This window comes from Salminus brasiliensis, chromosome 24 (genome assembly GCF_030463535.1).
Source record: "Salminus brasiliensis chromosome 24, fSalBra1.hap2, whole genome shotgun sequence".
NCBI classification, from domain to species: domain Eukaryota; kingdom Metazoa; phylum Chordata; class Actinopteri; order Characiformes; family Bryconidae; genus Salminus; species Salminus brasiliensis.
In genome coordinates, this window is record NC_132901.1 from 1,717,739 (window position 1) to 1,731,259 (window position 13,521).

The 13,521-nt window shown below is 44.6% G+C and overlaps 1 protein-coding gene across 1 annotated transcript; it reads left to right on the forward strand.

Annotated features, from left to right (window-relative positions):
* The first annotated feature begins 1,371 nt into the window (after window positions 1–1,371).
* Window positions 1,372–10,417, forward strand: LOC140547204 (microtubule-associated tumor suppressor 1 homolog A-like). The gene is made up of 9 exons (XM_072670794.1): window positions 1,372–1,513; window positions 2,063–2,170; window positions 4,132–4,346; window positions 7,281–7,386; window positions 7,515–7,588; window positions 7,676–7,771; window positions 8,192–8,308; window positions 8,422–8,519; window positions 9,454–10,417. The coding sequence occupies exons 1-9, from the start codon at window positions 1,372–1,374 to the stop codon at window positions 9,659–9,661; spliced, it is 1,164 nt and encodes a 387-aa protein (XP_072526895.1). The 3' UTR covers window positions 9,662–10,417.
* The last annotated feature ends 3,104 nt before the right edge of the window (window positions 10,418–13,521 follow it).

Sequence of the window (13,521 nt, forward strand, 5' to 3'; positions counted from 1 at the left end):
CTGTCCTGTGAGCCCTTCTTGCAGGCGGGGGGTCCCGCGGCGTCCGGACCCCTGTGTTATAGCTGATGAATAGCTCAGTGTGTTTGAGCTGCGGCTGCTGTAATTACTGAGGAATAAGCCCCGCACTGGAGCACAGCTGGGAATTGGCTCCGCTCTGCTAAAACTGCAGTGTGTACATAGTGTATACATATATATATATATATGTGTGTGTGTGTGTGTGTGTGTGTGTGTGTGTGGTTAATGTCTGGATGGGCTGGTGGAATTCCCCTCCACTCTGATTCACTAGGAAATTTAGTAAGAAGTAGGCCTTGTTGTTGTTGTAGGGGTGTGGGTGTGTGTGTGTGTGTGTGTGTGTGTGTGTGTGTGTGCCATCTGGCTTTGATTAGTTCAGGGGTGTAAACTCCAGCGGTGTAACCTGAGGGTCAGGACCTCTGCTCTTTCATAGCTGGGCATGTGTGAGACCAGAACGGCCGAAAATGGCCCTTGTGTGTGTGTGTGTGTGTGAGTGCTTAAGTGTGTGTGTGAGTGTGTGTGTATGCAGTGTGTGTATGCAACCGTTGGGCTTCCCCATTCATATGACTTATGTTCTTAATTTTATAAATGTAAATAACTGTCACTAAATTTCCAAAAGTTTGTGGACGCCCCTGCTGATGAATGCATTCAGCTACTTTACGCTGCTGCTGACACTGATGTGCAAATGCACACACACACACACACACACACACACACACACACTACACAGCTTGTCTAGTCCCAATAGAAAAGTACTGCAATAGAATAGGACCATCTCTGGAGCAGATATAGTAATCATGAGCCTATCAGCACCGTGCTGCCGAATGCCATGCCAGGCATGGGCTATAGAGGGGGGGGCGGGGGGAATAAAGCCCCCCAGCATTGAGCTGATCTAGTAGAATACTACAATCTAGTAGAAAGCCTCCTTCCCTGACCAGTAGAGATGCAGGAGAAACTCTTTTAACCCCCCTTGATTATAGAAGAAGCAGTGCAGAAAGGAGCAGGTGTCCCAATACTTTTGTCCTTTTGAACCGTAGCCTGTTTTCCTGTTCTGTTGGGCGTGGAATGCTAAGAACGCTCCTTGTTTTGGATAAATATTGTTGTGGATCATGAGTGAATCGAGTTCCTCCTATTTCTGGCTGCCTACACACACACTAACACACACACACACACACACACACACACACACACACACACATACTCACACACACACCTCTCCCAACCCTGTGACTCACACGAGTTCAGGCAGTGCGGTGGCTACAGCGGTCATTACTCAGCTGCAAACACAGGCATAGTCATGTGAGGACGAGAACGAGGACACCCCGGGAAAACCTGGCCGCTTGATCCTGCCAGAACATTATGACCACCTACCGGATAGAGGGACTCACCACCCTTGGCTTGGATGGCCCCCTTGTGGAGCAGGTCATAGAGGCCAAGGGTGGTCTTAATGTTCTGATGGACCGTGGCTGTGCGCACGTGGACGCCGACACACACTCCTGCCGTCTTCCTGGAACATTCAAATGAGTCCAGCGGTGTCCTCTGATGCCCCCCGCTGATAAGAGCCTGATGGGAAGCCTTTGGACCTGAACACCTACTTACACTGTAAACATGCACTGTACGTCCACATATTTATGGACACCCTTCTGCTGCTGACACAGATGTGCAAATGCACACTCACTACACACAGCTTGTCTAGTCCCGTAGAGAAGTACTGCCAATAGATTAGGACCATCTCTCTGGAGCAGATTAATCACCCTCATGACCCTATTGGCTCCATGCTGCCTAATGCCAGGCCAGGTGTGGGCTAGAGGGGGTATAAAGCCCCCCAGCATTGAGCAGCTGTGGAGCAGTGGAAGAACTATGCTCTTTGGAGTGATGGTGGTGGAGCTCCATCCAGTACAATCGTCCTGTGACCTGGTCGCTGAATGCAATCAAATCCTCACAGCAATGCTCTTTTTGTCAGCTCTTTTTTTAATAGCCCTGATTTCGGATGAAGGAATGAGCGAGCAGGTGTCCCAATACTTTTGTCCGGTTCGTGTTGTGTGAGTAGAGGGGGGCTTGACTGACAGGTTTGTTGTTTCTGTCCTGCAGAGAGAAGAAGCTCTGAAGCAGAAGAAAGACGCTTCTGTCCAGCTCAGGAACCTCCGGGAGGAACTCAGTAAGAGCACACACACACACACACACACTCACACACATTCACAAAAACACAAACACACACCATCCATCCATCCATCCATCCTTCCATCCATTCATCCATCAATCCGTCCATCCATCCATCCATCCATACATACTCATACCTGTACCTGTACTCGTACCTGTACTTATACCTGTACTCATACCTGTACCTGTACTCGTACCTGTACTCGTACCTGTACCTGTACTCATACCTGTACTCGTACCTGTACTTATACCTGTACTCATACCTGTACTCGTACCTGTACCTGTACTCATACCTGTACTCGTACCTGTACCTGTACTCATACCTGTACTTATACCTGTACTCGTACCTGTACCTGTACTCATACCTGTACTCGTACCTGTACCTGTACTCATACCTGTACCTGTACTCGTACCTGTACCTGTACTCGTACCTGTACTTATACCTGTACTCGTACCTGTACCTGTACTCATACCTGTACTCGTACCTGTACCTGTACTCATACCTGTACTCGTACCTGTACCTGTACTCATACCTGTACTTATACCTGTACTCGTACCTGTACTCGTACCTGTACTTATACCTGTACTCGTACCTGTACCTGTACTCGTACCTGTACTTATACCTGTACTCGTACCTGTATGACGTTTAAAAACAGCAGTGTGTTCCGTTCCTTCCTTCTCTGACAATTCAATAGTTCACACACACACACACACACACACACACACACACACACACACACAGACAGACAGACTGTGGCGTGTGGCTGTAAAATGTCCACAGGGCAAAATGGCACAGATGAAGTGAAACCTGTCAAAGTGTGTGTGTGTGTGTGCATGTCTGTTCATGTGTGTGTGTGTGTGTGTGTGTGTGTGTGTAAGAACAGCCACGTGTGTGAGTTCTAGTTCACATTTCATCATTTGAACGAAAAGTGCTGGAGTTGTGCCAGCAATTATGTGTGTGTGTGTGTGTGTGTGTGTGTGTGTGTGTGTGTGTGTGTGCATGAGCTGGTAAAAACACGGTGTCACTGTTAGATCAGACCATTTTTACAACACACACACACACACACACACACACACACACACAGACACACACACACACACACAAACACACACACACACACACACACACACACAGGACTGCAGTGTGATAAGAATGTTCTGAATGTTGTATTGAGTTTGGCTAACACCCCCCTGTCCTTTGGCCTGTATGTAAGTGTGTGTGTGTGTGTGTGTGTGTGTGTGTGTGTGTGTGTGTGTGTGAATAAGGAATGTTACACTGACCCCTCCCTTGACTGATCTCAGTCGTTCGGAGCGTCCGGCTGCTCGGCCACTGATTCAGCTGAAGCTGAAGAAAACGTATATATATATATATATATATGATATATAAACTATTTTTAATTCATATTTATAGTTAATAATTTATGTTGATATTATTTTTTAAAGTTACTATTAATATCACCTCATTACATGTACTATGTAAATGAGCCTGGTTAGCTGGTGTGTATCTCTGTACAGTGAGGGATCTTCAGCAGGGGCAGGGAATTCTGGTGCTCCTGAAGAAAGTAGGCCAGTTGTGTTGCTGGGCGATGATGTCACCCCTGTCCTGCCCTCACACCCCATAAAGTCCGAACCCGCGCTGTCCATCAGACAGCAGCTGCTCTCCATTAACCCCCCTCACCCCCCCACCCCCAAACCCCGCATTAAACCTGGAGGTCCACAGTTCCACAGTTCCACAGTGTGTTTGGGTGGAGTAGCGGCTCCAGTTTGAGTCTGAATCAAATTAAAGAATCAAATCGAATTGAATCGTGCTGAACTGAATCATGAGTCTTTGAACTGTTCATTAGAGAATGGAACCACTGCAGGCTCAGATTACCATCATCAGTGTTGTGTTTACGACTTACTGAAGTGTGTGTGTGTGTGTGTGTGTGTGTGTGTGTGTGTGTGTGTGTGTCCGCTCAGCTCACTCGGTGTCGTGCTGCGAGCGGCTGCAGAAGGAGAAGGAGGAGGTATGTGTGGCGCTGGAGGCGGCCGTGCTGAAGCTCCAGCAGCAGCACCAGGAGGAGCTCGCTCAGCTGGAGGAGACCCTCAGAGACTTCTACTCAGCAGAATGGGACAAGACCCACCAGGCCTACCAGGAGGAGGCCGACAAGTACAGGGCGCTCATGCAGCAGCAGGTGGGACGCGTCCCAAATCACTACACACCCCCCTGCACTCACTGCCCTCTTCTATTCTGCTTCTATTCTGACATTAACAGGCTGCTTTGATCTTCTATTTCTCTTCTTTTCTTTCTCTACTTTATTCTATTCTACATCTGCTCTATTTCTATTCTCTCATTTGTTTATGCAGTTCTGCTTTGTGTAGTCTATTTCTATTTCTGTTCCTTTCCTATTCTATTCTCTTGCTTTTACTTTGATTCTGTTCTATTTCTGTCTGTTGTTATGTTGTTTTGTAATTTTCTTGCTTTTATTTTCTATTTCTATTCTATCCCATTGTATTTGATTCTATTTTATTCTATTCTATTGTGTCTTTATCTCATTCTATTATATCCTATTCTTTACTATTCAATTCTATTCAATCCCATTTTATTTATATTCCATTCCATTTTATTCCAGTCTGTCACATTTTTTTATATTTTATTCTAATCTATTCTTTTCTGTCACTTTGTTAACCCATTCTATTCTTTTCTATTCTATTCCATTTTATTATTTTCTATCCCATTTTATTCTATTCTAATCTATTCTGTTCTATTCTATTATACACTTTGTTACCCCATTCTATTCTAGACTATCCCATTCTATTCTATTCTAGACTACCCCATTCTATTTTATTCTATACTATCCCATTCTATTCTATACTATCCCATTCTATTCTATTCTAGACTATCCCATTCTATTTTATTCTAGACTATCCCATTCTATTCTATTCTAGACTATAACATTCTATTTTATTCTATACTATCCCATTCTATTCTATTCTATACTATCCCATTCTATTCTATTCTAGACTATAACATTCTATTTTATTCTATACTATCCCATTCTATTCTATACTATCCCATTCTATTTTATTCTATACTATCCCATTCTATTCTATACTATCCCATTCTATTCTATTCTAGACTATCCCATTCTATTTTATTCTAGACTATCCCATTCTATTCTATTCTAGACTATAACATTCTATTTTATTCTATACTATCCCATTCTATTCTATTCTATACTATCCCATTCTATTCTATTCTAGACTATAACATTCTATTTTATTCTATACTATCCCATTCTATTCTATTCTAGACTACCCCATTCTATTTTATTCTATACTATCCCATTCTATTCTAGACTATCCCATTCTATTCTATTCTAGACTACCCCATTCTATTTTATTCTATACTATCCCATTCTATTCTAGACTATCCCATTCTATTCTATTCTAGACTACCCCATTCTATTTTATTCTATACTATCCCATTCTATTCTAGACTATCCCATTCTATTGTATTCTAGACTACCCCATTCTATTTTATTCTATACTATCCCATTCTATTCTATACTATCCCATTCTATTCTATTCTAGACTATCCCATTCTATTTTATTCTAGACTATCCCATTCTATTCTATTCTAGACTATAACATTCTATTTTATTCTATACTATCCCATTCTATTCTATTCTATACTATCCCATTCTATTCTATTCTAGACTATAACATTCTATTCTATTTTATCCCATCCCATTCTATTCTAGACTATCCCATTCTATTCTATTCTAGACTAACATTCTATTTTATTCTATACTATCCCATTCTATTCTATTCTATACTATCCCATTCTATTCTATCCCATTCTATTCTATTCTATACTATCCCATTCTATTCTATACTATCCCATTCTATTCTAGACTATCCCATTCTATTCTATTCTAGACTATAACATTCTATTTTATTCTATACTATCCCATTCTATTTTATTCTATACTATCCCATTCTATTCTATTCTAGACTATAACATTCTATTCTATTCTATCCCATCCCATTCTATTCTAGACTATCCCATTCTATTCTATTCTAGACTATAACATTCTATTTTATTCTATACTATCCCATTCTATTCTATACTATCCCATTCTATTCTATCCCATTCTATTCTATTCTATACTATCCCATTCTATTCTATTCTATACTATCCCATTCTATTCTATACTATCCCATTCTATTCTAGACTATCCCATTCTATTCTAGACTATCCCATTCTATTCTATTCTATCCCATTCTATACTATCCCATTCTATTCTAGACTATCCCATTCTATTCTATACTATCCCATTCTATTCTAGACTATCCCATTCTATTCTATACTATCCCATTCTATTCTATACTATCCCATTCTATTCTATTCTATTCCATTCTATTCTATTCTATACTATCCCATTCTATTCTATTCTATCCCATCCCATTCTATTCTATTCTATACTATCCCATTCTATTCTATTCTAGACTATCACATTCTATTTTATTCTATACTATCCCATTCTATCTAATTTGTTTCTATTCTATTCTATACTATCCCATTCTATTCTAGACTATCCCATTCTATTCTATTCTAGACTATCCCATTCTATTCTATTCTAGACTATCCCATTCTATTCTATTCTATTCTATTCTAGACTATCCCATTCTATTCTATTCTATTCTATTCTAGACTATCCCATTCTATTCTATTCTGTTCTATTCCATTTTGTTCTAGTCTGTCCCATTAGTTCTATTTTATTCTAATCTATTCTATTCTGCCACTTTATCTCATTCTATTCTTTTCTATTCTATTCTATTCTATTTATATTCTGTGCTAACATGCTTTTTATCATCATTGGTCACAGTAAGCTTGGGCTCGTGTGATCATAGAAGCTCTGAATGGGAGCGCCTGATTGGCTGTATCAGTGAAGGCAGCTCCTTACATTAGTGGAGTGCAGTAACCCTGGGGGGTTAGGAGCCGCAGGGTGGCCGAGGGCCCCGTCTCTGAGGCGTGTTGCCCCTCTATCCCACACTCGCTTAGGGGTTATTGATTGATGATGATGACGATGATGATGATGATTTCCAATCATTCTCTGCGGCAGGTGGAGGAGCTGAGGAGCAAACAGGAAGCTCTGAGGAAAGAACAGCAGGTGACACACGCTCAGGAGATGGAGGCGCTGAGGCAGGGGTACGAGGCGACGCTAGCAGGTGAGCATTAAGCTTCAAGCTCCACCCTGGGGGGCTTCATACCCCTCTAGCCCACACCTGGCATTATTGGGCGGCACAGTGCCAGCGCAGAGCAGTCAGACCAATCAGGGTGTTGCTTCTTTACCCAGAACTCAGGAGGACCCACCAGAGGGACCTGCAGGAACTGGACGGTACCCTCAAACAGTCCGAGGCTTCAATGAACGTAAGCACTGCACTGACCTGCACATACACGACCGCCTGTACACTGCATACGGCTGCTCTGCTGAACCTCCCTCCTTTGGTTCTTCAGGAGAAGATTGAGAACCTGAGGGCGGAGAACGAAGCTATGAACGCCAAACTGAGAGAGGAAGAGGAGAGGAGGAAGGCTCTCGCAGAAAAAGGCCAGGTAAAGCACTCGGACCACTCGGAGCTTTGGGCCTGGAGGGACCGTACAGCACAGTTTGGCAGTGATCCTCACTGGTGGGCGTTGGGCTCCCTCTAGTGGCGTCTGTTTACACGGATAAGATTGGTGACAGTCCAAGTCCAGTGTGTGTTAGCGCCGTTAGCCTAGCATCTCCCGTTCTGAACTAGACAAGCACAAGTTAGAGGCCGAGCACGTCTTGGCTGACCGACTGAACCTGGGGTCTGTGGCCATTCGTGTTCATTCGATTCTTTGCTCAACTACTATTAAATACATGTACAGTAAAAGGACAAAAGTATTGGGACGTCCTGGGACACATACTTTTGGACACATATGTAGGTTGTGACATTGGGTTGACCAAAATGTGAGGTCGTGCGTTTATGACATCACTTCCCTTTTCTGCAGAAGGACCCTCACCTGGTGTATCTGGAGCAGGAGCTGGAGAGCCTGAAGGTGGTGCTGGAGATTAAAACCAGTAAGCTGCACGAGCAGGACAAGAAGATCATGCAGATGGACAAGCTGGTGAGGTCACACACACACACACACGCACACACACACACACACACACACACACGCACACACACACACACCCTCAGAGGCTGATGTTTGAAGGATCCACTCGTTCCTCCTCCCAGATGGAGAACAACGGAAAGCTGGAGGAATGTCTGAAGAAGCTCCAGCAGGAGAACGAAGACTACAAGGCCCGCATGGACAAACACGCCGCCCTGTCCAGGTAAGTCGCCCATCAGCCAAGGCAGGTGTGCTTGTTGTCCTATCTAGAACCACAAAGGGTTCCACTGTTGTTAGGATTCAAAGAATCATCTGAATGCTGAACCGGTTCTTCAACAGCGAGGAAAACCTTCTGTTGTAGAAGGTTCTACTAGAAGAGGTTCTACTTAGCACCCTAAAAGGGAACCCTGTTGAACAGTTAACTGGTTCTTTAAATATAAGGAAAAACTTTTGGTTCTAGATGGTTCTTCAGAGACCCTTATATAAAAAGGGTTCTGTAAAGCACACAAAAGGGTTCCACTCTTGTTATGAGTCAAAGAACCTTTTAACAATACAAAGAACCAGTTAAGGGTCCAAAGGGTTCTTTTTGGGTGCTAAATACAGTAGAACCTTTTTTACATAAGGAACAGCTTTTCTTGTAGGTGGTTCTTCAGAGAGGGTTCTTTTTAGCACCCAAAAGGGTTCCACAATTGTTACGAGTCAAGAACCCGTTTCCAGAACCCCACTTTATAACCTCTCTCTCTCTCTCTCTCTCTCTGTATGTCTCTCTCTCTCTCTCTCTCTCTCTATCTCTCTCTCTCTCTGTCTCTGTATGTCTCTCTCTCTCTCTCTCTCTCTCTCTCTCTCTGTATGTCTCTCTCTCTCTCTCTCTCTCTCTGTCTCTGTATGTCTCTCTCTCTCTCTGTCTCTCTCTCTCTCTGTATGTCTCTCTCTCTCTCTCTCTCTCTCTCTATCTCTCTCTCTCTCTGTCTCTGTATGTCTCTCTCTCTCTCTCTCTCTCTCTCTCTCTCTGTATGTCTCTCTCTCTCTCTCTCTCTCTCTGTCTCTGTATGTCTCTCTCTCTCTCTGTCTCTCTCTCTCTCTGTATGTCTCTCTCTCTCTCTCTCTCTCTCTCTATCTCTCTCTCTCTCTGTATGTCTCTCTCTCTCGCTCTGCAGGCAGTTGTCCACAGAGCAGGCCGTGCTCCAGCAGACCCTCCAGATGGAGTCGAAGGTCAACAAGCGTCTCTCCATGGAGAACGAGGAGCTGCTATGGAAACTCCACAACGGCGACCTCAGCAGCCCGCGGCGCCTCTCGCCCACCTCGCCCTTCCACTCGCCCCGGAACTCCGCCTCCTTCCCCAGCGCCCCCGTATCGCCCAGATAACCCCCCCCCCCCCCCCATTTCTAATGGACGAGTGACTTTGTACAGTTTCTACACGACCTGAACACCTCTCCAAAAAAGACACTGTTGCACAGACGCACTTCCAGAGGGAGGACCCTGCCTTGCTCTGCCATCCTTCTCTTATCCCCCCACCTCTCTCTCTCTCTCTCTCTCTCTCTCTCTCTCTTGCTACACCTTCTCCCTTCTCCCAAAGGAGGAAGACACCTCAGGGTTTGTATATAGACTCTCCTTCTCACCCGCTCGCCGGCACGTTCGGCTCCTGTGGTGCTCCGTTTGTTTGTTTTGCAAGGTTTTCTCATCGCGTCCACAAATCTGAAGGATGGAGCCCTGACGGAGCTCTGATGGAGCTCTGATGGAGCTCTGATGGAGCTCTTCCAGTGGAGAAGATATCCCGGTATGCCTGGTTTGAGAATGCTTCCAGAATAAATCTATATACAAAGACTAGAAACCTGGTAGACAGACGTCCCGTAGAAACCCGTCCCGGAGGCTTCAGTTAGAGATCCTGCTCCTCACAGTCCCGAACACTGGTCCATCTACCAGCCAGAACAGCATGTGAAGCTCGACCCGAGTGCACAGAACCCCTAATAACGTTCCCCCGAAGCTCTAGAATGTACCCCGCCGTCCCGCAAGGCCTGTCTCTGAACTGGAGCTCGTTACGAGCGAATGTCTCCTCTCATCTCAAGCCACCGTTTTTATGTTGTTGTTTTGTTTTTGATTAATAAACATCTGAAAAAAACATCTGGATACGAGTCTGAGTTGTATTCCCATCTTTCCAACTATGTCTTTATTCAGCTGTCCAGGTCAGGACTGCAGTGGGCTCAGAGCCCAGCCAGGATCACTAGTCACAAGGCAAGAATTACCCCCTGGGTGGGACGCTAGTCCTGTTGTGGTTCTGGTCGGTGCAATTTTCTGAGCAATGCTGACATCTAGTGGCCAAGCTGGGCATCAGCTCTGCTGCCTGTAGTGGTAGTCTTGTTATAAGTGTGGGGATTAGTTCCTACCAGAAAGTTCCAGAAAGTAATAAATTCACCCCGGGATTTAGTTTCTACTGCCCATATAGCTCTGCTGCAGCCTGGCTGAGGGAATCCAGATCCAGACAGTAAACATCCTCCCCAGAATTTGGTTCCCACTGCCTGGACCGAGAGAATCCAGGTCCAGAAAGTAAGAATCCTCCCCAGGATTTGGTTCCCACTGCCTGGACAGAGAGAATCCAGGTCCAGAAAGTAAAAATCCTCTCCAGGATTTGGTTCCCACTGCCTGGACTGAGAGAATCCAGGTCCAGAATATAAACATCCTCTCCAGGATTTGGTTCCCACTGCCTGGACAGAGAGAATCCAGGTCCAGAAAGTAAAAATCCTCCCCAGGAGGATTCTGCCTGGACAGAGAGAATCCAGGTCCAGAAAGTAAGAATCCTCCCCAGGATTTGGTTCCCACTGCCTGGACAGAGAGAATCCAGGTCCAGAAAGTAAAAATCCTCTCCAGGATTTGGTTCCCACTGCCTGGACTGAGAGAATCCAGGTCCAGAATATAAACATCCTCTCCAGGATTTGGTTCCCACTGCCTGGACAGAGAGAATCCAGGTCCAGAAAGTAAAAATCCTCCCCAGGAGGATTCTGCCTGGACAGAGAGAATCCAGGTCCAGAAAGTAAGAATCCTCCCCAGGATTTGGTTCCCACTGCCTGGACAGAGAGAATCCAGGTCCAGAAAGTAAAAATCCTCCCCAGGATTTGGTTCCCACTGCCTGGACAGTAGCTCTGCTGCAGCCCAGCTGGGTTCCTGGTCAGGCAGTAGGAACAAAGTCCTGGAGAGGATTTTTACCCCTGCCTGAATTCCTGGATTTGGGAACGTTTCACGTACTGAATGACTTCACATCTGAAACCAAAACCTAATGATGTATAAAAGAAGCACCCTGAGGGAACTAAACACTCAACAGTATGAGCCATGTCATGTTTTATGGTCCACTTAATCGCCCCTTGTGAAAAAGTGAGTGCCCCTTTACTTTCAACAGCTGGTTAGACCACCCCCCCCCCCTTCCCTACTTAGCAGCTATATCTGCCAGATGGAGCCTATATTTAACACCTCCTGGTCCCATCACTGACCATGGTGGGACTCTGGTGGGCATCCAAATATGGGACCAACAATGCTGTGGAGGGCTTTTGGCCTACTCCTCCTTGCAGAACTGTTTCAGTCTCAGTCATTTGTAGGCCTTCAAGATTTGAACTGCAGGTTTTAGGTCCTACCACCCCACCTAACCTACTCCCCAACTCCCCAACTCATCCCATCCAAAAGGATCGGGTGGAGAACCACAGTTCTTCCACTGCTCCACAGGTCAACACTGAGGGGCTTTATACCCCTCCTCTAACCCACGCCTGGCATTAGGCAGCATGGTGCCCAAAGGTTCATGGTGTTTATCTGCTCCAGAGAGTCCTATTCTATTGGCGGTTCTAGGTACTAGACAAGCTGTGTCATTGCTGGGTGCAACTTAAATTAGCTTAATGCATTCATTAGACAGGGTACAATACTACCTCCACCATGTTTGACAGTTGGTATGAAGGTCTTACTTTGAAAGGGGCTTTTTCCTGAGCTTTTCCTGGTTAGTAAGGGTTTCCGATCATTTTAAGGTCAATTAACTAGTAATAATATGTATGAATATGAATGTAGTTTATAAGCAGATAAGTAGATTTCAAGCAGTTACACTTTTAAAGTGGGCGGGGAGGTGTTCGTCAACGTAAACCTTGAATACTGATCATCTGACTCAGTCCTAGTGTATATCACAATACCTACATTTAGAGCGTTATTAATATTCACCCTAATGAGAGACTGTAGCTCCGCCTCCTCAGTGTATATCACAATACCTACATTTAGAGCGTTATTAATATTCACCCTAATGAGAGACTGTAGCTCCGCCTCCTCAGCGTATATCACAATACCTACATTTAGAGCGTTATTAATATTCACCCTAATGAGAGACTGTAGCTCCGCCTCCTCAGTGTATATCACAATACCTACATTTAGAGCGTTATTAATATTCACCCTAATGAGAGACTGTAGCTCCGCCTCCTCAGTGTATATCACAATACCTACATTTAGAGCGTTATTAATATTCACCCTAATGAGAGACTGTAGCTCCTCCTCCTCAGTGTATATCACAATACCTACATTTAGAGCGTTATTAATATTCACCCTAATGAGAGACTGTAGCTCCTCCTCCTCAGTGTATATCACAATACCTACATTTAGAGCGTTATTAATATTCACCCTAATGAGAGACTGTAGCTCCGCCTCCTCAGTGTATATCACAATACCTACATTTAGAGCGTTATTAATATTCACCCTAATGAGAGACTGTAGCTCCGCCTCCTCAGTGTATATCACAATACCTACATTTAGAGCGTTATTAATATATATTCACCCTAATGAGAGACTGTAGCTCCACCTCCTCAGTGTATATCACAATACCTACATTTAGAGCGTTATTAATATTCACCCTAATGAGAGACTGTAGCTCCGCCTCCTCAGTGTATATCACAATACCTACATTTAGAGCGTTATTAATATTCACCCTAATGAGAGACTGTAGCTCCGCCTCCTCAGTGTATATCACAATACTCAAGGTTTGAAGGTGGTCCATCACTGACATTGCAGTTTAGCCCATGTCCAGCGCCAGGCTGTGTGTGTATCACACCTGATTGGTTCGCTGTGCTGGCTGATAAACGTGCTGACGCTGTCTGTTTCCGGCACTTCCAGCGAGAGAGCGACTATTGATCACTGCAGCACAGCCTCCGGTGACGCATGTGGAATAACTCAGGGTGAGTTTAATCAGCCTCACTCAGGCTGGTGGG

Excerpts from the sequence above, each read along its gene's own strand:
- LOC140547204 (XM_072670794.1), top strand. The coding sequence starts at position 1,372 with ATGACCACCTACCGGATAGAGGGACTCACCACCCTTGGCTTGGATGGC. Across the intron at positions 1,514-2,062 it reads CGCCGACACACACTCCTGCC|AGGGGGGCTTGACTGACAGG; the intron begins GTCTTCCTGGAA and ends TTGTGTGAGTAG. Across the intron at positions 2,171-4,131 it reads GAACCTCCGGGAGGAACTCA|CTCACTCGGTGTCGTGCTGC; the intron begins GTAAGAGCACAC and ends GTGTCCGCTCAG.